Here is a 25,389-nt window from a genome sequence, read left to right on the forward strand (position 1 = left end):
CAAAGAACTTAAACTCTACTGGTTGCAATCCCTGCAAGGCACTTACCCTTCCCAAGGCCCACAGACCTCACCATCCCTGCCTGGCACACCAACTAGACCATCAATGGCATCACTGAAATTCAGCCACACTCAGGTTAATCGCAGCATCCTTGGTATCTCAGAGCTGGGTGTTCATTTTCCACAATCCTGTCTGAAGAAGCATGCTTCTCACAGATGAGGGTTGCCATCTCCAACCTATGAGAGGGCACAAGATATGAACAAGTCTCTGCAAACAGACTACCATGTGAATTTGCTGCATCCAACCAGCAAGAGCTCTCGTGTGTGTGTAAAGCTGAGGTTGTTTTCTCCTTGCAAAAACACAGTCTGTTAGTTTGCCTTGGCAGCAAACACAGGGAACAGGCAGGTATCACTGAAATGCTGACCCAAAGCACGACCATGCTGTAATTATTTTAGAGTTATTCATCAGCTTGTGTCTGTATAGCTGTTGAGGTACAGGGGTTTGCAGCCTTCATCATTCTCCCAGGAGCTGTGCTCTCCCATCGTCCTCATCCTCAGTCTCAGGTTGCGTCCCATCCTCCGCATGCATCCTCTGCCAGCATACTCCTGCATCACTCCCAGAGCTGACAGTCATGACACTGAGGGGACAAATGCTTGCTCTTCTCTCCAAAATTGGAGCCTGTTACACACCAAGTCACAGCAGTGCTGGGGGGAAGGGACCCTTAGGACTCTGTAATCCAACCTCCCCTGGAGCAGAGCCATCCCCAGCACCATCCCAGGGCAGCAGGGGCTTTGTTCATCTGAACCCCACAAACTCCCATGGATGGAGACCCCCACATATGTATGTGGAAAGGGAATTTTTCCTAATGCCCAACCTAAACTTCCAAGCCCCACTTCTAGTTGTTGCCCCTTGTTATATCATCTAGTACCACTGGGAAGAGTTTGGCTCCATCAGATTTTCAACTGCCCCACAAGCAGTTGTAGGTTGTTGTAAGACACCCCTCAGCCTCCTCTCCTCCATACCAAACCAGCCCAGCTCCCACCACCTCTCCTGGCACCCCACAGCCTCTCAACCCCTGACCATCATGATCACATCTCTTGGACATTGTCCATTTTCTATACATCCCTGTTCACTAGTGGACCTAAAACTGGATGCAGAGTTCCCAATCTGGTGCCACCAACACCAAGAACAGCAGACAGTAACTTCCTTTGATCTGCTGACCCCACATTGACATAGCCCAGTAAGTGGTTTGCCTTGTTGATGTTGAGAGCAACCACTGATTTGGGTTCAAACGAGGCATGTTCAGTCATTTCACCAGTAGGAATGATGAGTGAACCTTTTACTAGGAAACAAATGGCCCTCAAAAATTCACATAATTTAATCAAGAGTTTAAAAAACATTTTAGTGGTGCAAGGTTAGGGCTCTGTGGAACAGGGAAGATCTTGTTGCTGACATGCTGGAGAAGCTACAGTGAGCATTGCTCAGCAGTGCCAGGCGGAGAGTAGCACAGTCGTCTTGGGCAACATCGTATTAGCATGGAAACCTGATGGTTTTGGAGACCTGTGGATCAGGAATGGTTGTGGGATCAGAAAAAACAGTAAATATTTAACCCTGGAAGAGCTGAATTATTTTCACCACAGTGAGGAAGACACCCTTTGCAGGTGGACACTTTTCTGCATTTGCTCTTCTCCTCAATCCCAAAACTGCCTGAGTCTTTGAGCAAGAGCTCAACCCCTCTCTGCTCAGATTGATTGCAGGCCATTGCCTCCTCCTGTACCCACCAGAGTGGGGCTGCCTGGGGTGATGTGCATCAAGGAGGTCAGTAAACACCCTCTGTGCCCGTTTCAGCAGTTTCAGAGCACAGACATTCCTAGAACATGTTTTGTTCAGGCCAGACCCAGGGGGACTGGTGCCCTCGTATCCAGGAGTCACACAGGCCAGTCCTCACCAAGGGTGAAGTCCCAGACTTGGAGGTGATCTAGATGGAGATTATGGAGTGGCAGTAAGTCAGTTCTTCCTACCGAAGGTGGCTCCTTAGCTTGAGAGAGGGAACATGAGTTTGAACAAGAGTCCTAACCTCACAGGTAGAGCAGACCAGTCTTCTGTGGGCAAAACACCTGGTTCCCAAAGCCTGCATGCTTGGAAGCAACTTTAGAAGGACATGGTCCCACCCCAGAATTACTGTCCCACCACTGGGACGTTGCCCTCAGACATCAAAGTTTGCATCTCCTTGGCAGAGGTGGGCTTCAGCCAGGCTTCTCTCATGTGCCATGTGCTCATCCCAACCCAAACACGTTTAGTGGAAGAGGATCCTGCAGCTGCTCAACACAAGTGGGCTCAGCCTGGTACTGGTGTGAGCACCCTGTGACTGCTCGGAATCAATCCAGCAGACAGAATGTGGGGATTAGCACCCTCCTACCGTGTGAGTAGCAGCTGACATTATCTGCAAAATTCAGGCATTTGAGATGGTAAATATGATGTAGATTATTTGGTAGGTCAGTGGGAGATTGAAGAAAACACATTTGGGATTTAGACATTGAAAAAACTGACCACACCATCCATGTGTAACTCCTACTTTCAGCTAAGAAACCATCTCATGATATAAGCCCTGAATGAATGTTTGGATTTTGAGTGATGCATCTCCCCTGCACCCCTGTATGCCCCTAAACTTCATTAAACCTGCAGAATCTGGATGCACTTTATAAAGGGAATGAGGGAAACCGCATCCCACTGACAACAGTGACTTCTTTTTAAGAGTGGAGAAAGAGGATAAAACACAAACAGGATGGTCCTCTTTAGGAGGGTTGCTCTGTTGTTACTGGGCGCCCATTGGCAATTTTTTCAATGATTGAAATCATGGAGTGAAAAATACATAAAATATGGCTAATATTCCCGTGAGTGCAAACACTCACAGGGCCCACTCACACTGAGCAGGGCGAGCTCCTCCTCAGCTACCTCCTTCCAACATTCACCTTGATGCTTCCTAGAGCCTCATCCCGGCTTTTTCCTTCCCTGGCTTTCCCTTTTTGCCCTATCACTGCACCAAATAACCTCCTTCCCATCGATGTCTCCCTGGCATTAAATGCTCAGAGCTTAAAGTAATCCAGCCTCTGCCAGTCAGTCTGCAGGGCAAGTCTCCTCTTGCCTTCTCTGCCATCCTTCCACTCGCTGGCACTTCATTTTCCTGCTGCAGTGTCTCTGCCAGACTCACCACCCTGCAATAATCTGGGACTTGTTGAGCCCTCAGAAATTGGCTGGGGACCCCGGTCTCAGGGACCTCAGGAGAAACTGGCCTCTCCACTCCCGGAAGGCTGGCGTGGCCAGCCCTGGCATCGGCATCAGTAACCGAGCTGAGATCACCCGTTCACCTTTGAGTGGTCAATGCAGGGCCTTTGGGAGGACCTCACTCCTTTTTCCAACAGATGTAAGGAGGAGGCAATTTAGTGAGAACTTTCCAGGTGCCCACACGACCACTGCCAGTAGCTGCAAATCCAGCCAAGGAGAGCAGGGCAATCTGTCTCCCCAAACTTTGCGTGTCTACAGTCGAGCCTGGTATTCAGCCCCCTTCAGCCAGGCAGACCCCCACATCTGGTCAGAGGAACTGCACGCTCCATCTCTCTTTGGAGGCTGCTGCCTGCCCAGTCCTGTTCTTTTCGTCTCTGCTTGAACTGCCAGTCTCAGGTGACCTTGAGGCAATTCCTGTGATACAAGTGTTGCTTACAACCAGTCTTTCCCATTCATTACACACTGCTTCACTTCCCAAGAAGTGGCAGTAGCTCCTAGGACCCAGACTGAAGAGTTTGTTTGTCCTTGTCTGTCTCTATCAGCAGATCCCAGGGGCTTGAGCTGGTGTCCTGCAGCCCAGGCTTTCCCAGCTTCAGATTCCTATTGAGCATCAGCAGATGACAGTCACCACCTGACTGGTGCCTCTCTGTGATCTGACAGGTCTTCATGCTTAGCAGGACCCAATCCCTCCACCTCTCGCAGAAGACATTTCATTATTTTGACCCCATTTCCAAATAACACAGTTGATGGGGAGGGTGGAAACCTGCTCACAGCAAGCCCAGGAGTGAATTCAGAGCGGACCAACCGCTGCACGCTTCCGCACCAACTTTCTCACGTGCTGCACGCAGCAGGATTCACAGTGAGCTGCCAGAGGGCTTGCAAGACCTTCTCTAGTGAAATAGTGAGAGTTTGCCCCACTTTGAGAGGTCCCTAAACCAGTGCCCATCACCAGGTGTTACTTTGGTGGAGCACCATCATCTGTAAGAATGGCTTCGTTGAGCTTTGCTGCCTCCTTACCTGCAGTACAGTCGAGTGATAGGTCACAGGGAAATGAGATTATCACTCCAGCACAACCAGACCACTTGGTATCCAGCCAACAGGACAAAAAAAATCTTTGTTCACAAAGAACAATTTCCCCTGTGCGCAGATACGGGGCCTTTCATTTCACTTAATGTAGATTTAGCCTGAGATGTGTTTCAATAGCTACTTCAACATCAGTGTTGGTTGGGGGCTGAAATAAAACAACACTACCCCTTCCCTCTAATTCCTCAGGCCCTAAGCAGCCTTCTCTTCAGCATTTCTTCGTAGCATTCTTTTTTTTTTTTAGCAACACTTGAGAAATCATCATTCTGATATCTCAAAATAAAAGCACATGCATTAATGGCACCTCTCCCTTCATCTGGGATTATAGGCAGGGTACATGCTGTCCAACCCTTGTACACTGATCAGAACATCATTTCATTAAGTGCTTTCTCCTTGTTTCCTTCTGGAAATAACATTTCTCTGCAAATGGAGCAGGTTGCCACATTGCTAACCAGCTGGTGCTATGTGCCCCTGAACAACACAGCCTCACCACCCCGGTCTTTGCAAGATCCTTCCGTGGGGCACTGCTCCACTGCTGGGAACGTCTCTCTGCCCTGTCGTGCTTGGAGGAAAGATTAATCCCTCCTAGGAGAGGTTGCTGGAAGGAGGGTCTGCAGCTCCTCATAGAGGGAGGCACCACTGGCTTGCATGGACAATAAATAAAAATCCCCCAGGACCTGGAGGAATTGAAACACCCTGAGCTGTCTCTCTGGGAGAACTCTCGGAGGGATGCTTAACCTATTCCTAGCAGCCACGGGTTTGGGAGCGATTTCTAGGTGAACTTTTGCCGTTGTGAAGGTTTTAGAAATGTTTCTAGCCCTTAGATGTGATTAAATTAAGGGAGAATCTTAATTGGATGGAATCTGGCCTTCTGGGCTGCTGAATTTTGTGCAGATCATGCAATTCATACATGCTATTTAGTGAGGTAATTTTCAAACACACCGACTGGAAAAAAAAGGTCTCTTGCTCAAGAGGTCACATCACACTGGTGCGTAAAGTCTACAGAGACTTTCCAGGGCAGTAATACAGAAAAACCCTACATCCACGTTCATGCCCACGGGACTTGCCCTTGTCTGGGGGGTCAGCCTCTAATGCTTAGGGAGTTGAACCCCTTTTTTTTAAAGAAAAAAATTAAGTTCCTGTCTGTTTTGCAGAGCCCACCAATGATGACAGAGTTGGTGGAGAGTCTGTGGTAACGGCAATATCTCATACCAGGGACACAAGTGCCTGCTCTACAGAAAAGCTCAAAACTCAAGACACGTTCAGTAGACATTAAACAGTGGGTGATTTATGAGCAAAGGCATGGGATTCATTAAAGCTATCCAGTTCCCTAGAAAACTGAAATGTTCCTTATTTGAATTCTGTCATCTTTTTGTCTGTTCTCCATATTCAGTGAAGACCTGGCATTTCTCAGGTTCGCATGTGCATACATATTGCATGCTTTGACTTGCAAAAATTTCCCTCTTGCTGCTCTTGATCTTCAGACAAACCCAAGAATTTGTGTCTTACCCTGTTTGCAAAGGGCTGCAGTCAGCAAATTACAAGAATTAAAAGATATGAATATTACACCAGATATAATACCCCCTCAAAGGTCAGACAGCAGAACAGAGTTAGCAGCTGGAGGCACTTGCTTGCCTATAAGGACACCTCTGTCAAAGCTGGGGTGAAATTCATGATCTTTGAGCTTAAAATGAACATCTGCCACTTGGTAAAAACACCTTGAGCATTGCGTCAGGCTGAGCTAGACAGTTCAAAACATACCGTAACAAAACAAACAGGCTCTGGGTCCCCAGCTGGAAGGTTTGTGTTCATCCTGCACCTCTGCTCGCAGTGATTTTGCGCAGCCTTTTACTTACCTGAAAAGCAAGAGTGTGGTGATGCCTCTGCTAGGGAGGGGGAAAGGGCAAAAATTCATGGGAGCCAGGAAGGGCTCATACAGCACTAAAGAAAGAGAAAGAGCCAGCATGAAAACTCCTGGCTCCCAATGTGTGTTTCAATGTGTCACCCCTGGGTCACTCAGCACTGTAAAACAGTGGGATGCCAGCCTGTACAATTGTCCGTTTTAAGCAGAACATGGCCCAGAATTACAGAATGCCAAATATGTCTAAAAATAGTACAATGAAAAACCCTCCAGGCAGAGAAAGGTTTTCTCCAAGACGGCGGGTGGCAAACGAGATCTGAACGGTGATCTGGTTTTCTCCTGCTGATTCATAGTTTTCCCAGTGCGTTATACGAATTGCGGGAACTGATACAGGGCGTTGAGGAGACGTTAGAGGGCACAAGCAGGATGGACGTTTGCCTCATCGCATTGTGCTGCAGTGACCTGAGTTGCTGTGGGAGGAAATATTGTGGTTTAGAAGACCCTCATTTCTGTCAGGTCCTTGGAGCCCTCAAGGAAGGAGTGTTGCTAACCATGGTTCTAAATAAATAAAATAGTGGTTATTTAATTGATGCCGAGACAAAGGGAGAAGGTGACAGTGTCGTGGCCCCCAGCACTCACACAGCAGAGCTCTGACGGAGCGGGCTCTTTGCACAGGTCTGTTCTGGCTCCAGGGCAGGAGGGAGCCAAAGGAAACCTGAGTCTGAGCACATGGTACTTACTAACTGACATGTCCCGTAGGCACGGCGGTTGCTGTGACCTCCCTTCATCACTGGAGTCATCACTCGTCACTGGAGTCATCACTGGAGTCATCCTCTGTGCAATGCTCACAGCCATGTGTTTCTGCATGGATCTCCAGGTGTGCTGGGGGCTCCAGGGATGAAAACATAAGCTCCTTCTTACAATTTTGTCAAGGGAAATGGCACAGTGGGGTACAGGATCCCTATAACATGTCTACATTTATGTGGGAGATCCCTCAGGAGAGGCAAGGAAGAGTTGCAACGAGGGGAGTCTCCATCTCCATGGCACAAGGTGCACCCTTGGAGATATGCAGCTCTACAGCCCAGAGCTTCCTGCCCAGCTGGCCACAGGGCTGGTGGTGTCCTTGATACAGTGGGAAAACAGAAAAATTGTTCTTCAGATTTGTCTTCTTTCAGCTGCTAAGTTTAGAGCTAGAAAACACTCCCTTGCCAGCACATGCCAGAAATTTTCTCCCTGCATTTCAAGTAAAAAGCTGCAACACTGACCTCAGGCAGTCACAGCAAGCACAGATGCTGCCCCACTTGGGAGCTCGTTGGAGGTTGGACTACACTCCTCACACAAATGTTGATATTTTCCAGGGCTGAGACAGGAAAAACCCAGGTTGCTGTCATCTAGCTGGGGTCCCAGGATTCATTAAAGATGGCAACGGGTTTATGGGATTGTGGAAGAAAGAGAAAGGGGTGACCATGCCAGATTGTTTCCCAGGAAGCTGGTCTCCTCCTGGCACTTCACCTTCCTGTTTTGTCATCGTGAAACTGGAATGTGAAACGCATGCAAGCAAACCCTTTGGGTCAGCTCTCACCGTGCCCTGCACACACAGCAGTGGATGGAGAAACGTCCTTCCAAGGAACTGCCTTCTTGCCAGACAGCAGCCAGACAGGGCATCACCCCCAGTGAAGTTTCAATGCCCCTGCTCCACAGGAGGAGCAGCTCACCGAGGTTTCTCTCTGGCTGGTAAAACCCAGCTCAGATGGGCAGCCCATGGTGCACTGTGCAGTGCTGAGTGCTCCGAGCAATGCAGCTTCCAGTCCCCTGCAGAGAGGAGAGAAGAAATGTCCCAGCAGCTTTTGCCCTCACTGGCAAGAAACTTTTCTTAGTGTGCATCCTAAAAACCCCTTTTCATATGTTTTGGCACAGTTCTAATCTGGCCAAATCCTGCTTCTTTCAAATACTACTAGGTCTAATTTCTCTCAATGCCCTTGTCTTTCCAACCAGTGACCCAAATAGAAGAAGGTGGCCATCTCTGTAGGAAGGATGACGTGGAGGGGGTGGGCACAGTACCTTCCATGCTGAGGCAATGTGAAGACACGAGTGACCTGGACAAGGATGCAAGGATGCACCCACTGGCAATGTGCAGAACGAGGATCTGCACAAGACCATTTACATCAAAAGCTCGTCTCAGACCCATGGGAACCATGAAGAGTCAACTCGAGGCTGCTGGATCCACGGCTCTGCTATGTCAGCACTATCAGATGGGAACAAAAGGAGTCGCTGGCCTGACAGACAGTGTCGGGACTCCTGAGAGATTTAAGGGATTAAGCAGAGAAAGAGAAAAGGGATTTCCCGTGCGTTTGCCATAGGCACTCATGCTCCTCGTGTTGCGCACTGCACTCACGTGCGCACACAAAAGCCTACCTTTATGTGCACATCTGTCTGCTCACACTTGTACACGCAGCCATGAAAGGGAGTCTCCCAGCCAAGCAGAGCTGTCCGGCTTTTACGGCTCCTGCCCTTGAGTGTGCGAGTTGATGCTGGGAAAATGCGTCTGTCACCTTCTGCGGGTGAGGCTGGGGGCAGTGGAGCCGTGGTAGGAAATGGCAATGGGAGCATGAGAAACGGAGGCTCAGGACACTAGCACTGAAAGAAAGACAGGGAAGTGTGGGGGTCTCTTGTTCCTGCAGTTGGCAGCCTTGGAGTTGTGTTTTGTGCTTTAAAAATTGTCCATGTCCCCCATTTATCCCAAATTCACCCTGTGATACTTCCTCTCCTAATGCATTTGCTTCTTCCCCACGAGCTCACGTGACTTCTGTGTTAGAGCCACACAGAGCCAAGATGTGCCCCTGGGATCTCAGATCTGGATTTCAAATAGGTTCTGTTTCATCTTCATGTCTCAGCCACTATATAGAGAAATCGTCAGCCCATGGGACCCAGGAGATAAAAGGAGAGCTGCAGCATCTTACCCACAGCGCCCTGACCAGTGTCTTCCCAGGACTTCTGGGCAGATGGGGATGATCAGCCAAGAGGAATGAGATTTTTTACATCTGTTTAAGAAGGATCAGCAGTGGGGAAATCACAAGTTCATTGACATGAGAACAAAAATTAAAATTAGGTCATGACTAAAAATATGGAAATTAGGTGATGACTGGAGAGAAGGTGCTCTCAATAATCATCAATAAAGAAAATTAAGAGCAGTCACTTAGGAATGATGGAGTCCCTGCGAAGGAGGAAGAAAAGGAAAAGGTGGGAAAGCTTGGAATGGGTCATCAAAAGCAGATGGATTCCTGTACGTGGGTAAGCAACTTCACCGTCTGGGTGTGTGACCACGTATGACCAAGAGCAGCCTCGTCCCTCCCCAGGTGCCTCTCTCATGCAACAGATCACAACTCCAACCTCAAAACAGGTAGACCAAAACTGACTGCACATCTCCGGCCAGGCCTTCCAGGCAGGGAAGTCTGTCATGGATTGGCTTGGGGGGGTTAAAGAAGGGATTTGACCAAATCTGTGGTTGAATGGGAGGATGGATCCTCCCAGGAGTTCCCCAGAACTTCATGGGAAGTCTCAGCTCTTACTCCCTCGAGGCCAATGCTGCTTTCTGTGGGCTCCCTGAGGGACTGAACTGCTCATGCAGATAAAAAACTGGGACAGGTTTTACACCGGTGGCCTACGGCACAATTAACCTGAATGCATGGCATGGTGTGGAGCTCATGGCCAGCACACCAGGCCAACCCTCCATCACCACTTCTGCAAGAAACTGCTGCTGCAGGCACATCCTTGTAAACTCTGACACTGAATATGAACTTCACTTCCACCACTGTGCAAACCCAGGCAGGAGAAAGCATCTCACAGCGTGCCACCTCCCTGAGAATGGAGTCTGTCTGTGAGAGTGGGTGTCTGGAGAAACAGAATGCTCTTCTGCCTGTTCCCTTGCTTGGAGCTGACCAGTCTTCCCAGCAGTGCTGAGCTCCCCCCCATCAGATTGCGCTTGGTGGGAGCTGGAAGCACAAGGCAGCTCTGGGAACCAGTCCTAGTGTGCTGCACATTGCGCTGTGTTGCCTCCCAACCGTTATCTGGTTGTCTTTCTTCTGTGTGTCCCTTCCAAGGGTGTGGGAGATGGAGTCAAAGCATTGTGTGCAGTGCTCTGAAGCCTCAGGCAGCTGCCCCGCTGCTGGGCAGGTGGGCAGAGAGCTGCAGGGGAGACAGGTCTGGGAGACAGTTGAGCAGGGGACTGTGGCAGAAGACAGCACTGGGGCAGAGATTAGAGGCATGTGCTTCCCATCCAGGGTGGGAGTCAGGTCTTCTTGTTCAGTGTCTTCAGCAGAGATGTCTCGCCTGGCAGGTCCCCCAGGATTCCTTTTACGTCCTGCAATCATTAGCATGCAATTAATTCAACCAATTACTGGTGTCAGTTCAGCATCCAGCCTGAGACTCCAGGCTGGATGAGGTTCAGTACAAGGATGGTCAACCATAGGTCTCATAAGGCAGTGGCATCTCTGTCCTTGGAGGCTTTCAAATTCTAGAAGGACAAAGCCCTGAGAAACCTAATCTAACCTGAAAACTGGCCCTGCTCTGAGCAGAGGGTTGGACTAAAGTCCTCCTGGGGTCTCTCCCAACTTGAATTAACCAATGACTATAAAATGACTGATTAGCTCATGTGCAATCTTCAAGCGTGGGCAGGTGGGTTAGGGAAAAACATCGTAAAACTGGGACAAGTGGTTGATACCCCAGATGGCTGAGCTGCCATTCAAGGGGACCTCTAAAAGCTGGGCAATGGGCAGACAGGAGGATCATGCAATTGACCCAAGGGACCTGGGGAAAAATAGCCTGGGGAGGAACAACCCCAAGCACCCGTAAAGGCTGGGGGCCAACCAGCTACAAAGCAGCACACAGAAAAAGACCTGGGGTGGACAAAAATTTGAACATGAAGCAGCAATTAGGGCTGCACAAGGAAAAGCCTTTCCAGTAGGTAGAGAGAGGAGATCCTTCCCCTCTACTCAGCACTGATGAGACCTCATCTCAGTCCTGTGTCCAGCTGTGGACTCCCTAGTACAAGAGAAATACGGACATACAAAGTCAGAGCTCTTTAATATTTGCGTATGCCAGTACCTGGACTGTGAGGTTTCTGCACTGGAAGCGATTGAGTTCCTCACGTCCGCTCTGTTACAGAATCAGCTGCTCATTCACAGATTTGACCGCACGTTCTGGAGGGACACTGCAGGGTGGGTCGGATCCTACGCAAGGCAGTAGCTGTGGGACTATCCTTGTTCGTGTGTAATAGCAGGTATCTCAGGGCTTCTTTGAGCAAATACGTTTCTTCACCCTACAGTGACAATTTCTGGCCAAATAAGCAATTTGACCCACATATTTCATGCTGGGGAAATGACAGGTCCTTGGACCAGTAGGAAAAGGTCTTCCTAAATCCCTCCAGCATCTTCACCATGTACCAGCATATCTGCCTGACCCACAGCCGCAGCTAGAGTCTGATGTCCATTAGGGTGGAACTGTGGTGGTTCAGTCTCTGCTTGGGACCATCTACGCAGGTGTCAAGACAGCCTGGGACACATGGCATTAAGTGCCTGACCCCAGAGCAGCCCCTCTCCTGTAAAGGGTGATCCCTTTGCTGATGAACTTGGCATTGGACAGGACACTTCCTGCCTTGGCCACCATTCAGAGGCTCTCATGTCAGTGTCTCCTGACAGCTGAGATACCCCAGGGTATTCCCCAGCCTCCAGGTGTTGCTCCCCTAGATACAGCTCCTTGAAGGTCCTTTGTCAGATCCACCAGCCCCATGGGGATGTCTCAGATACTTGGGAGGCTCTAGGTGCCTCCATGTAGGGTGCTGAGTCACTCCCTTTGTGCCCATAAAGGACCAGGGTGTCTTCACGTGGGATCACATCACTGCTATTCAGTAGGAGGTCTCTTGTTTTCTTATGAAATCCCTCTTTTTTCAGTACTTTGTCTCCCTGAACTGTTGGTTCACCTTGGCTCATCACATGCCCCCTGGGATGGCAGTGGGGGGCAGGACCAGTAGTGCCAGCTGGTTTCCCAACCCTCATGTTGTCCTCTGTTCCTCGCAGGTCCCTTGCACTAGGCCAGCAGTACAGCTCCCTGGGGTCCCAGCCCATCCTCTGCGGCTCCATCCCCGGCCTCGTCCCCAAGCAGCTCCGTTTCTGCCGCAACTACATTGAGATCATGCCCAGCGTGGCCGAGGGGGTGAAGCTGGGTATCCAGGAGTGCCAGCACCAGTTCCGGGGACGCCGCTGGAACTGCACCACCATCGACGACAGCCTGGCCATCTTTGGGCCGGTCCTGGACAAAGGTAAAGAGCGAAGGTGGTGGGCTGTGGGGGAATGGGTTTGCCAGGGGGGGTAGAGCTGTCACATCTCCACTTGGTTTTTGGACACCCCACGTCATGAATGTCCTACTGGGAACACACTGGGGAAAGAGTCTGATGTCCCAGCTTTCAACCCTAATTTCTCCAATTATTTTTTTTCCAATTTTTTTCTGTGTTATGTCGAGAGGGATAATGACAGAAGGGTCTGTTCCCATCCCAGGAGCTCTCAGTGGAATAAAGTACAGAAAGGGGAGGGTCTAGCCCCATGCATGCTCACATGTTCTGGAATCATGGGCTCCATCCTCCCTGCCCAGGGCATGCAGCATATCCAAACAACAGGGTCCAGCAGACCCATGAGAAAATTCAGGGTCAAGTTCCTTGGGGTCAAGACAGGTCCTTTGCAGCATGCACGGTCTACCCCAGGAGGCCAGCGGGCAGGATTTTCCCCTGCCACTGGGAAGCCATGGTTGAAATCTTGACCAAGCTTAGTCGGGATTTCAACATATCTTTTCAGAGATGAGCCCAAGACAGCCAGGGCTGGGAACAAAAAAGGGGAAAATAAAGATATTTTCCCTCTCCTCTCGCCAAACACATCATCTTTTCATCACCTCCTCCTGAAAGGCCACCTTTCTAGACCCACTGGCACGGATCAGGCATACTAGAAGCACATTGATGAGGCACAATGAAGTTGGGATTCCCAAAGAGGTCACAGCCTGGGCATTACACTGAGAAAGGCGAGACGCTGGGCCCCAAGACGGCGGGCACCCGTAACCCTAGCCTGCAGCCAAATATGGCCTGAAAGGAGGGTGCTGGAGGACTTAGGTGGCAGATAACCTATCCCATGTCTCAGATGTCCAGTTAGCAAACCAAGACCTTAGATTAAAAAGCATTCCCATGAAACTGAACCATACAGTGGATAAAAAACTACCCTCCCCTCCATCCCATCCCATGACTTTGTACGTTGGCACTGATGACAAAAGGGAATGATACATGGAAGTCACCAGGGTCAACTCATGGCTCCAGCTTTGCTCCTTCTGGAGGAACCTTCCCTGAAGATTTGATGCACTGAGCTCTTCCAGGTAGAAACGAAGCACTGCCAGCTTGGAGCCACAGCTGGTCTGTGGCATTGCCTTCTCCTCCCCTTCCCCAAGAGCCTGCAGACCGAGGGGACTCAGAGCTGCTCCCACGCACTGTCTGACTCCAAACACACCTGCACTGTCCATGCCACCACCACAGGTTTGAGGACCTCTGGGAGGTTTCTCGTTATGCCTTCTTCCCCATTCTCAGGGAGAAGGGGCTGCATGTTCGCAGGACTCTGCCTGTACCTGGATCCTGCCTATTAGGATCAAACTAGAAATTCCTTTCTGAAGGCAGCTGGTCAAATGCAAGAAGGGCGGAATGAAAGCCAAGGTGTCTACCACATGCCTTTCACTGACTCCATGCCAAGTTTAGCACAAGGGAGGTCTGCAGATAACATCTTGGTGGCACAGCTTCATAAATGTAACCAAAACCGTCTCCGGCTTCATTGGTATCGGCACGCACTGAGTCTCTGCAGTCCCATGAAGTCTGTCTATCAGAAAAGAAATTATTCTTTCAGTGACGCTTTGGAAATGGGAATCTTATAGCCCAGCCTTTAAGAAATTGGAGAAATTAGGGTTGAAAGCTGGGACATCAGACTATGTCCCAGTAGTCTCCTGGAGTCCCCATATCTCCTGGTGAATCTTTCTTACAAAGCTGTAATTCTCTGCATATAAACAGTTCATGATATTTTTTTCAAGTTTCAGTCTTCCAATAATGGTACAGTTTCCTGAAATGTTAGTACTGTATTTCAGTGAAAACTACTCATTTGGGTTAAAGTGCAATTCTTTGCAGAAATCAGGACTGTAAAGTCATTTTAGAGTGCTAATAGGGACTAGGAGATTCAATTCCCTGTTTTGCCAGGATGTATTTTGGGGTAGCTGCTGTATTTATTATCACATAACTTGTTACTGAGTCTTGCCACACTATAACTCGCTGCCTAATAAAAGTATGTCCTAAACTTCACAACTTACAAGATCAGAAAGTTTTAATTTTCTTTAAAACTATCATAAAAAAAGATCATAAAAATTTTAAACACGTTATGAAAGAGCTGTTACAACATTCAGGCACTGAAAAAATCTCTCACCACCATTTCTGTCAGCGTGAAAGCACTTAAAAAATTGGATTTGAACCATCCTACCCATAATGAGCACACTGAACTTTGAATTTATGAAGAATATTTTAAGATTCTTTCGGCTGCAGGGACTAGAGCAAAACCTCACGTGTGGACATGCCTCAACATTTCCGTGCACTCCAAGCTGACAAAGTAAAATATCACCCATAGCTCTGAAACTTTTCTGACAAATGGAGAAAAATTATTGAGCACATTTATTACACGGCTTTCCCGATCAAACCTTGATGCATCGATAGTCTCCTAGACCATACTGTGAGGCAATTTTAGCTTGAAAAATGTATTTATTCTCATGTCTCAGTAACCTGAAAGTAGAACGGTTAAAAATAAACCCTATCATCTGCAACTAACGATACATCAAAGTCCAACCCATTTGATTGCGGTTATTATTTACATTTTTAAAATGCGTTAATGTCTTTTCACTGCTGCCTTGAGAATTAATGACTGGAGACGGGATGGGACTCATTTCATCTGTGCAGCAATGAGTAACACTAGGAAATCCTTTGCCATTCCCAAAGTTTGCAGCAGGAATAGTCGCGGAGAAAAACATAACCTGTTCAGCCACTGCTTTCTCAGCTGAAGAAAGAGATAACGTTGGCAGTAAAAAGGCTTTTGTCCTGCCCTGATAGATCTCGTTAGCTGTGATGAATCTGGGGACCAACACTGCTCGTCCCTGCTGAGGGGGCTGTGCATGGGGTTGCTGGGCATTTCTGCCGCCTTCACAGCTTTGCCTTCTCCCAGGCTCCTGTCCCATCTTCCATAGATACGGCGACAACACGAATGAAGCGTTTTGAGCCCATAACCTGGGACTGAGATCTGCGATCGCTGCCAGCTGCGTGTTTTACGTCTGGCCAAGCCCTGAGCATCTGTGGCAGCTGTTGCTGTGTTCAGTTCTCGTTGGCTTCCAGGACACATGGAGGGGTGTAACCCCACAAACTAAGAATCATTAATTAATAGCAAGACTCAAACTAAGATGACAATTGCTATTGCAGTTTGCGCTCTGCATTAGGCCAACGGGCATTAAATACTAAGCCCAAAATAGCCAGTATTTAAGCTATGATAACTACCTGGATGAAATCACCTCGAAGTATCAAAGAGCAACATTTAGGTTAATCTCACCTACTACTCCCTTAGGTAGATGGAAGCTATTTTGGAAAAAACTTCAAAGGTGTAGTTCTCACTACAATAGCATGGAAAATCATTTCTAATACAGCTTGAAAAGAAATTGAGGATAATTTCATTTTAAAGGAGCTGCAAAAATGTTAATCACAGTTGTGTCCATTCAAACAGAGCTTAGGCTGAAGAGCAATGTAGTGTGGGAAAACGACGGAGCCGTTTGCCGTGGTTCGGCTGTGCAGACCCTCGCAGCATGCACGTTCAAGTCTTTCTTGGTTCCTCCTTCTGCACACATCATCCAGGCTTCGAGGGCTGGTGTCAGTGTGGGAGCACAGGGCATCCCTCCCCAAAATAGCCTGAGGGATTCCTGCCCCCAGGTCCTCCCACCCCCCCCCCCCCCCCCCCCCGGTCACATCCCCACCTCACTTCTCTTCCCAGCTTCACCGTACGACTCATCTCTCCTCTCACAGTCCCTGACTGAGGGCTCTCCCTATCTCCTCCCATGTGCCCTACCCAAAATTCAGACTCACAGGGGTTTTTGCCATAAAACATGTGGCAGTCACAGCAGGCGAGGCTGTTTTCCTAACGCCACTGATTATCTTCCTGCAAGTTTTCTTTTTTCCATGTCTTTATTTTTAACCTGGGTTATGAAAAAAAAGAAAAAACCAAACACCAAACCCCAAAACCAACCCCAGAATGTGGGGTAAGATCATGTTTTACAAGCAAATTCTCTGAGATGATTTATACTGCAGGTGTGCAGTCTGGGACAAGGAGGGAGGAAAAACCTGCTTTCGCCCTCTCTCTTTTCCCCCTTTTCTTTGTAAAATAAGGTCAGTTTTTATTAAAAGACAATGTCTCTTCCAGCCAGGTCTTACCCCAAAGCCAAGGTTGAGCTAACAGCCAGGTGACTTACTGCTGCCCTGGGAGAGTGAGCAATTACCATTCTCTGCGCTGGGGATAAATTCTGGGATTTTGGTTAAAGTTCAGTGCCCAGAAAGCACTGGTTGTGAGTGCACAAGACAGGAATGCCCCACAGGCATCTGGAGACCGACTCCTGGGATGGAGAAGAGGGCTCTGAGCCACAGGCAGGACTGGATCTGCAGGAATGAGTTTGGCAGGAGCCTTAGCAAGCTCATACATTTCCCCACATCTTGAGCGACGGGAAACCTAACCGCTCTTCCTCTTCTTCCTCCCATCACGGCCGCCCTTGGCTCTCTCTCCCTCTCCAGGAAGATGTCACCGGTCCTCCTCAACCCCGGTCATGCTCAAACCTCTTGCTGGTGGCACCGGCCAGGGCAGCATCGCACCGTACGTGGCTGCGAGGGGAGCGATGGCAGCGGGGCCAGGTGCAGAAAAGGCAGCTGGGCTCAGGCTGCCTTTGGGGGTCCTTGTGTGTTCGGCTAAGCCCCTGACACGAGCTGTGAAAAGGCAGACCCGCACCAAGATAACCCATGGCTTTTCTCAGCCATGACACTTGCAGTCATTTGCATCTAAACAGGGGTGTGTGGGATCAGGGGCCGTCTTGATATAAACTCAACAGCTTAAAGGGAGGGGGAGGGAAAGGAGAGAGGGAGAGAGAAAAATAAGCTTATACCGATGAGAAAGAGCTAAGCTTCCTCCCCTACTGTGAGGCAGGGCGAGCGATACCATCCCAGCGCTGCAGTCGTTTCAAATCGCTGCAGCATTCACACGCCCTTTAGCCATTCTGATCCGGTGGCGGGGGGCTGGGGAGAGCCATCAATAGGGATTTCCCAGCCGGGCTGGCGGGATTGGAGGGTGACGGCAGGACAGGGGAACATTGCCCCGTTGCTACGAGGTGCTCCTGGGGAATGCCAGTGCTCTGTGCCGTGGGTACGCTGGCCGGCGGAAACATTCTGCATTATGCTGGTAATACAGTGTGACACCGCGGGAACAATGGCAAATTGAGTGTCCCAGCAGGTAACGGGCCTGGCTGGGAGACAGTCGCAGTGGTGCACTGTCAAGACGGCTCTAATCCTCCCTCGCCAGCCCCTCCCCTGGTTCTGGGAACGCTGCTCCCGCATTTCATCTCTGGGAAATTCTCCCGGCTCCTCGCCCAGACCCAGGGGAGAATTTCAAGGCTAGACGTTTGTGTTTGCAGCTCGCTTCCCCCCTGCCCCGGCATCGTGCGGAGAGCTCGCCGGGCAGACGCGGGGTCGTGGGGGTGCTGGGGGGCAGCTGCGAGAGGGGTGCAGCCCCCCCGGGACGGTTTGCATCGTGCCTCTGCCCAGCCGCGACGGCACCAGCCCCAGCTCGGCTCCCATCCCAGCATCCACGCTCTGTACAGGGAGAATCAGAAAACGTGCAGCGACTCCCCATCCCGTGCCCATCGCTTTCTCACACACACCCCCAGGATGGAGAGCAAAGGCACGTCAGCAAGGAGAGCGGCTCGTGTCCTCCCCCTCTGCCCCCCGAGCTGTCCTGGTCTGAGGCCAGAAGGGCTCGCTAGCTCCTCTAATCTGATCTGCTTTAGATCAGAGGCCACCCAAATAGCCTTTGTCAGGCTGAAACACTCCAGTTGGAGCAGTGATCTTCAACCGGTGGCCCGTAGCCCCCACTGGTCCGTAGCCCCCACTGGTCCCAGTATAAGCAGCTGGTGAAAGATATCTAAGGAAAACCTTGGTAGGTAGAGGCTGGATCTCTGCTGACGTACCAGATGTGGGGAGGGCAAGGAGGGAAGACTTTGAAATAAAACAAAGTGAAAACCACAGCATGGTCCCACCAGCAATGACAGGATGGAGTAGCCCTGGTTTAGGATCATGTTTGGCATCTAGATCCAAGTTCCTCACGCTGCAGCAGAAGAGGGATGCACGTTTCCACAGCTGGCACATACTCACGAGCTGCCTCTTCCCATTGCCTGCATGGGGTGAAATTAGCTCAGTTTGAGACGCCTGGTTTTTGGACACTATACCCCATCTCTGCAGAGAAGACTGCAGACCAAGGAACAAGACCTGGTGCAACAAAGACCTCCCCAGGGCATGAGGCAAGAGCAGGTGAGGGATGCATGGGGAGCTGAGAAAACAGCTCACGGCTCCTGCCCTCGGAGGACAGGATGGTCTCCAAGGTAGTCTGAGCCAGGAGAAAATTCTGGCTTTGTCCCACTTCCACTGATGATTGTCCTCATCATTCGGTCAAGCTACACCCACAAGGCAGCTGGAAACACCTCCAGTACTGCACCCCGTCCAGCAGCAGTGGTACCCCAGGCACCACGGCCCCTGACCACCTGCCTGACTGAAGTCAATGCCCAGACTCCTGTTGATTTCAAAATGAGTAGAAATTGTACAACATTAAAAATTTAAAAAAAAAAAAAAAAAAAAAAAAAAACCAAGAAAGCTTTAGAAACATGCTGAGCAGACCTCTGCAGCTGAACAGCCAGGTCATTGCTGCAAGAATCCAGGCTCCAAGTCCAGGAACCAAAGTTTCTGTCACCATGCTGAGCAGGGAAACACGCTGGGGACTTGCCAGTCTGTGTCCTAATGCAGTAAATAGAGGGGCCATTACAAGCTACTTGAAGATGAAAGTCAATGTTAGCAGAGGAACAAAGGATATAAATTGGCTGGGCTTTAATCTAGGTTGAAGATTCAAAGACGTTGGCCGCTGCCCTGCTTTCAAACCAGTAGAAGAGCCGTCAGTCAGAGCACCAGCAAAAAGACCAGCTGAGTTCAGAGCATGTCACAACTTCTTCAACGACCTCCTGAAGAGTTAGCATACCAAGAAATATAACACAGGAAACACCGTTTCAATTTGACAGTGTATTGTCCACTTACAGACACAGTGCAAGACTCCCAAAAACATGACATTAAACTCACAGACCTCATGGTAGGAAAATGCCACCATATCAAGTCATCTCCTTCTGCATCCTCTAAAGCTAGGTCTAGGTCTTCTAGGTCTTCTCACAGGATTGTTATTTGGTGCTTCTGGTATCTCAGAAGTTTCCTCTGGTAGCAGCAGGTCAAGAAAATCTGTCTTGATGGCTCCATGGCAGCTGCTGCTTTGGGTGTGCTATTCAGAACAGCCACCCATGCTGTCATCTCAGGGGTACTCTTCAACACTGGGCTTTGGTCATTTCTATCCAGAACAACCCACCCTGAATAAGATGTTCTTTGTGTTTATGGCAACCACCACTGAGCAGCGAAGGGCCATGGTGCTCAGGCAGAGGGTACTGCAGCAGGCAGGGCTGCTGGAGAGGTTTTGGGTCAGGATGAAGAGCAGCAGCTCCCTGGCTTCAGGCACTTAAGGTGAGCTTGGAGGCTCCAGGCACAGAGCAGGCTGTTCTGGTCTGGTTTCCCACCCATCCTGCTTGGCCTTGTTGTCCTTCTCAGACCCAGCTGGCTATAACATCCAGCCAACATAAACATCTTTATGGCTTCTGGTGGCTTCCCTACACCCATGTGCATTTTGGCCAGTGCTGTCCAAAGTCCAGGTCAGGGCCCCACAGAATGACCAGGAAGGGAAGGGCTGAAAGTCACCCTGCCATGGTCACAGGTGGAAGAGGTGATGGACAGAGATGCTGCAGTTCAGCAAACCCATTGCACCTTCATCTTGATGTGGATTTTCTGTTTTGTCCCCACCCCCTGCCCAGGTATCTTTGTTCTGCTGAAACATTTTCTCGCTCTTAGCATCGAGGATCCACACATGCTCCTGTTCCCAGCTGTCAGTCTGCCTTGGCATCCTGGGCAATTTATTTCACCCTTTCTTCAGCATTCAATGCTTTCAGGACTTTCTCCAGCTTTGCTCCTTTGGACCTGTCAAAACTCATTCATTGCAACTGGAGCAAGCCAACAGAGTCAAAGAAGAGACTTGGGTTTCATCTGCTTTGATTTCCTCCAGGATTGTTTAGTAATTAATGAGCAACTTCAAGGTTATCTTCACACCCTTGCCTGGTTTTACTCCATTGCTGTAAAGTCACTACACGTAGTTTAGGCTAGATGTATTGCACAGTAATTACTAACTCTTAGGCTTTGTTCTGCCACTGCCTGTCCTCTATCACCTGAACCCTTTCCCCACTTCAGCATGTATACGAGCTGCTTCACCTCCCCTTCGACTAACTCCAGGCATGGAGTCCCTCTCTGGGTTTCCAGACCAGGTGTTACTCCAGTAACTCTCTTTTGAGGTCCTTCAAGCTCTCACTGACATTTTGTTTACACATGGGCACCCGTGCTGGATCAAACCCTGCACCCGTTGTATTTGGGGGAAACGCTGCACTTGTGATGCACAGAGCTGGAGTCACACGTCTCTCCCACTCACTCCTGCCTGTGTGCTTCAAGGGGCGATGCCAGCAGCACCTGATTCAGAAAATGTTCATTAAAAAATTAATAAAAGAACTTTTTTGCTTTTTAATGAGATTTAGATGATGCTGAAGGAGGTTGGGAAGGAAAACAAAAGTGTTACCTTGACTGATAATCCCACCTACTCTGTTTATTCGCAGCCACGCGAGAGTCTGCCTTTGTCCATGCCATCGCGTCAGCAGGGGTGGCCTTCGCTGTGACCCACTCCTGTGCCGAGGGCACGTCCACAATCTGCGGCTGTGACTCCCACCACAAAGGACCTCCAGGAGATGGCTGGAAATGGGGGGGGTGCAGTGAGGATGCTGACTTCGGCGTGCTGGTGTCCCGGGAATTCGCAGATGCCCGAGAGAACCGGCCAGATGCCCGCTCAGCCATGAACAGACACAACAACGAGGCTGGGAGGACGGTGAGTGCTCAGAGGGTCCATAACTGGTCATCCATGCCTGCATGGATGGCCCAGTCTGGCTCCCCCTGATGTAACAGGATCATGATAATGCCCGGGCAGGAGCTTTCTAGCATTATTTTCCAGGGCACAGCATTTCCACTCTCACCAGATGGGTGGGGGTTAAGAAGAGCTAAAACATGCCTTGCTTCCACCACAAACATCTCCCAAGGCAGCATGTAGAAAGCCAACTCAACTGCCCAAGACCCGGGTCAACGGTGAAGAGGACCGTCCTCCCAAGCTACTCCTTCCTTCGTGCTCTCCATTGTAACCTGTCCCACCCAGTGATTTGTGGGACTAGATGATCGTTGTCGGTCCCTTCCAACTGAAATGTTCTGCTCTTGCTGGCAGCAGGTTCCTGGGCCACGACTGCTCTAGGTCATTTGCAAACCCAGCGTGCTTTAACTGTGTTACAGTGAGACCTTTCAAACGATGCTTGAAGCAAACACTAGATACCGCTTTTCCACACCACAGCAGGTAGAGGTGGAAGGGTAGAAGCTTGAATCTCTAACTTGTGTTAATGACTGACAGTTTCCTGTAAAAAACCACCCAAACTCTAATAAGTTTAACAAAAATCAGTGATTCTTTTGCTCTAGAGGAGGTTTCTGGGGAGGAGAGAGCATCATGCCCTTAGATTCACAATTTCATTTATTTTCTAGTGCAAACTATCAGACTCAGGGCATAAAATGAAAGGTTGTTAGCAAAGCTAGGACAAGGGGGTCAGTCCACATCCATGTGTCAGACATCCTCCAACCCTCAGCTTTCTGGGCTCTGATTGTTCACACACACATGACGGGGAGGACCCCACTGAAAGGATCTAGACCTTGGGATGAGATTAGATTGGATTGGATTACATTGGTTTGGATTGCATTGGATAGATGATCAGAGCAGCTGCCCATCTCAGTCACGCTCTTCTGTTGTGACTTCTCTGCCTAGAGATGTTTCTGCCACACACCCAAGCTCCCATGCAACACCCAAGCCTACGCTATTCAACAACCAACCCTACGCTTTCCAGACCAAGCTCAGATCAGATGTTTAAACCCAGGTAGCAAAGGCGGGTGATTGAAAGCAAATGCTGGGCACCGTAAGCTGCTGCTGACCACCTTGTTTTCTCTCCCCTGGACAGACCATCCTGGATCACATGCACCTGAAGTGCAAGTGCCACGGTCTCTCAGGAAGCTGCGAGGTCAAGACCTGCTGGTGGGCCCAGCCTGATTTCCGGGCAATTGGTGACTACCTGAAGGATAAATATGACAGCGCCTCTGAGATGGTGGTTGAAAAGCACCGAGAATCTCGGGGATGGGTAGAAACTCTGAGGGCCAAGTATGCTCTTTTCAAGCCACCGACGGAGCGGGATCTGGTCTACTATGAGAACTCCCCCAATTTTTGTGAGCCCAACCCAGAGACAGGCTCCTTTGGGACGAGGGACAGAACATGCAACGTCACCTCCCATGGGATCGATGGCTGCGACCTGCTGTGCTGCGGTCGTGGCCATAACACCAGGACTGAGAAACGGAAGGAGAAGTGTCACTGCATCTTCCACTGGTGCTGCTATGTGAGCTGCCAGGAGTGCATACGCGTCTACGATGTCCACACCTGCAAGTAAAAGTAGGTAGTAGGTCTCCAGCTGATGGGAGGTTGCTCCAGAGCAGGGCCAAGGCGTCCATCAACCCTGTGATCAGCCCCTACATGGTGGTCTCACGCTTCAGAGGATGGCATAAAAAAATCCTAATGCCCTTGGTCAGGGCAGACACCCTCACATAGCCAGCACCAGCTGCGGAGAAGGCTCGCGGTATCTCACCCACACAAGGTGGTCCCAGGCTAGACCTGACACTGCAGTCACGTCAGATCACCGATCTGCTGATTTTTCTCAGGCTGTTTGGCATGACAGACTGGGGAGAAGCGAGGACAGCACGGGTCCAAGCGAGGCACGGCCGCACCAGTCAGTGTGCTGCTGACACCGCGCGCACAGAGCTTCCAGCTCTGTCCTCCTCCGGAGGTCTTGCCGACGTAGGTGCCAATGCAGGGTTTCAGGTGCAAATGAATTTTACACAGCGAAAGCTGAGCAAATACAGGTTCTGCTGCCTGCTGGCATGGCCGTCCTGGTCTCAGCAGACGTGGTGAGGAGGAGGAAAGGAGCCAACCCCCCCACACCAGGCTGGCTCCTTTCTTCCTGCTCTGAGATGATGTTGGAGAAACAAACCTGTCTGAGCACAGGAACAGAGCCTTACAGCCAGTCTCCCCTTTCACCTCCCCTCTGCCCTCTCTGCTCCCCACAGCCCCGAATCGTCTCCTGTAATCCCCCTGAGGAGGACAGCAGGAACCTAGAGCTGATCCCCTGGCATTTGGCCCAAGATAAGAGCAGACCACACGTGGTGAGGCTGCCACCTCTTACCCGGGGATGCATCACTACCCCAGCAGCCTTCTCACTGCGCAGCTGCCCAAGAGAGATTTTTAAGGATCCGGGTAGATCCACCCAGTTGATGCACCTAAGCATTCCCTAGTATGACTTTATATCCCTGAGCGAGCTCAGAGCATCTCTCTGGGGACAGGGCACCTGCCAGGCGAGCTGCTACACCAGCTCTGAGCACCAGGAATGGACAAGGAGACGGGAGCCATGGCAAGAAGAAATGTCTGTCCAAGCCGCCTCGTCAGCCTTCCCCTTGTTCAAAACCCTTTGTCCAGCAAGAGAGAGGCAAGGGCAGACAGGGAAGGGAGACCTTTATCCGACAGCACAATCCCAGGCAGACCCTTTCCTTCCTAGGAGTTCTCGAGGTACCAGCAATTCATCCCCGAGGGGTCCGCGTCAAGCACAGAGGCTCTGTACCGTTAGCAGGGACTGGGGCCCCAGGTGTGGCCACGCACATCCCACGGCCCATCTCAGTGCAGAGGAATCAGCGTTCATCCCTCCAGCTGCTCCCCAGGCCACATCCCCCTCCTTGATCACACGTCCCTCCTTTTGGCCTTACGCTTTCATGGCGTATTGACCCTTGAAATGAAAAAGATCAATATTGTCTCTGTCCTAGTGGGCTCCTCCATAGACGATGAGGACCAATAACCAAGTCCCAACCACTTCTCATGCATCACTGATGTAACATAGAAATACATCTAAACCCTTAAAGCTGCGTCTTCTACTCCACCCACTCCTTTATCCGCGGGAAAGAGCAGTACACGGTACTGCAAGGAGCAATAAAATGGGTGGAAGACCCCTTGTACGGAGCATGGAACACGGCCCTGTCACTCAAACCTGTGGCTGGAGAGAATCGGAGCAAAATCCTCGGTCCCTCCCCTGCAGAGCATGACGAAGAGCTCCTGGATCCACGCAGCCTGAGAAGCAACAGCTTTCCAAAATTCAAGATCACAGTAGAGCTCCAAGAAACCTCCCCCATTCAGAAATAAGCCGTCTTCTGATATGCATTCTATTTAAAAGTATATATTAAATTCTGTGTCTGGAAAGCCTCTAAGTACCTGACTTTAAAGAAAATCCCTTTTTTGTTTGTTTGGTTTTTTTAATCAAGAAAAGGTATTTAATATTAAATAGAACATTTATTGCCTTGTAATTATTTTACTGTAGCCAGGTATTCTAGCACTGAATGGAAGATCTTTTTCCATCAATCTGCTGTATCCAAAGTTTTGTATAAAGTTGTAGAGGTCGATTTTTTTTTATTTTATATTCAGAAAATTTCTCTTTTTATAAGCATTATTTATTATACAATGTATATACTTGAGTTAACTAAGATTATATATTATATAAATAT

At 49.8% G+C, this 25,389-nt stretch overlaps 1 protein-coding gene across 1 annotated transcript in view; it reads left to right on the forward strand.

Moving 5' to 3' along the window:
- WNT3 (Wnt family member 3) overlaps nucleotides 1-23,237 on the forward strand; it is a 49,462-nt gene extending 26,225 nt beyond the window's left edge. The window contains exons 2-4 of the mRNA XM_054801696.1: nucleotides 12,302-12,543; nucleotides 21,330-21,595; nucleotides 22,758-23,237. Of these exons, the coding sequence (XP_054657671.1) occupies nucleotides 12,302-12,543; nucleotides 21,330-21,595; nucleotides 22,758-23,237 (988 nt within the window). The remainder of the gene's footprint in view (nucleotides 1-12,301; nucleotides 12,544-21,329; nucleotides 21,596-22,757) is intronic.
- The last annotated feature ends 2,152 nt before the right edge of the window (nucleotides 23,238-25,389 follow it).

The sequence above is a fragment of the Grus americana genome, chromosome 22 (assembly GCF_028858705.1).
Source record: "Grus americana isolate bGruAme1 chromosome 22, bGruAme1.mat, whole genome shotgun sequence".
NCBI lineage: Eukaryota > Metazoa > Chordata > Aves > Gruiformes > Gruidae > Grus > Grus americana.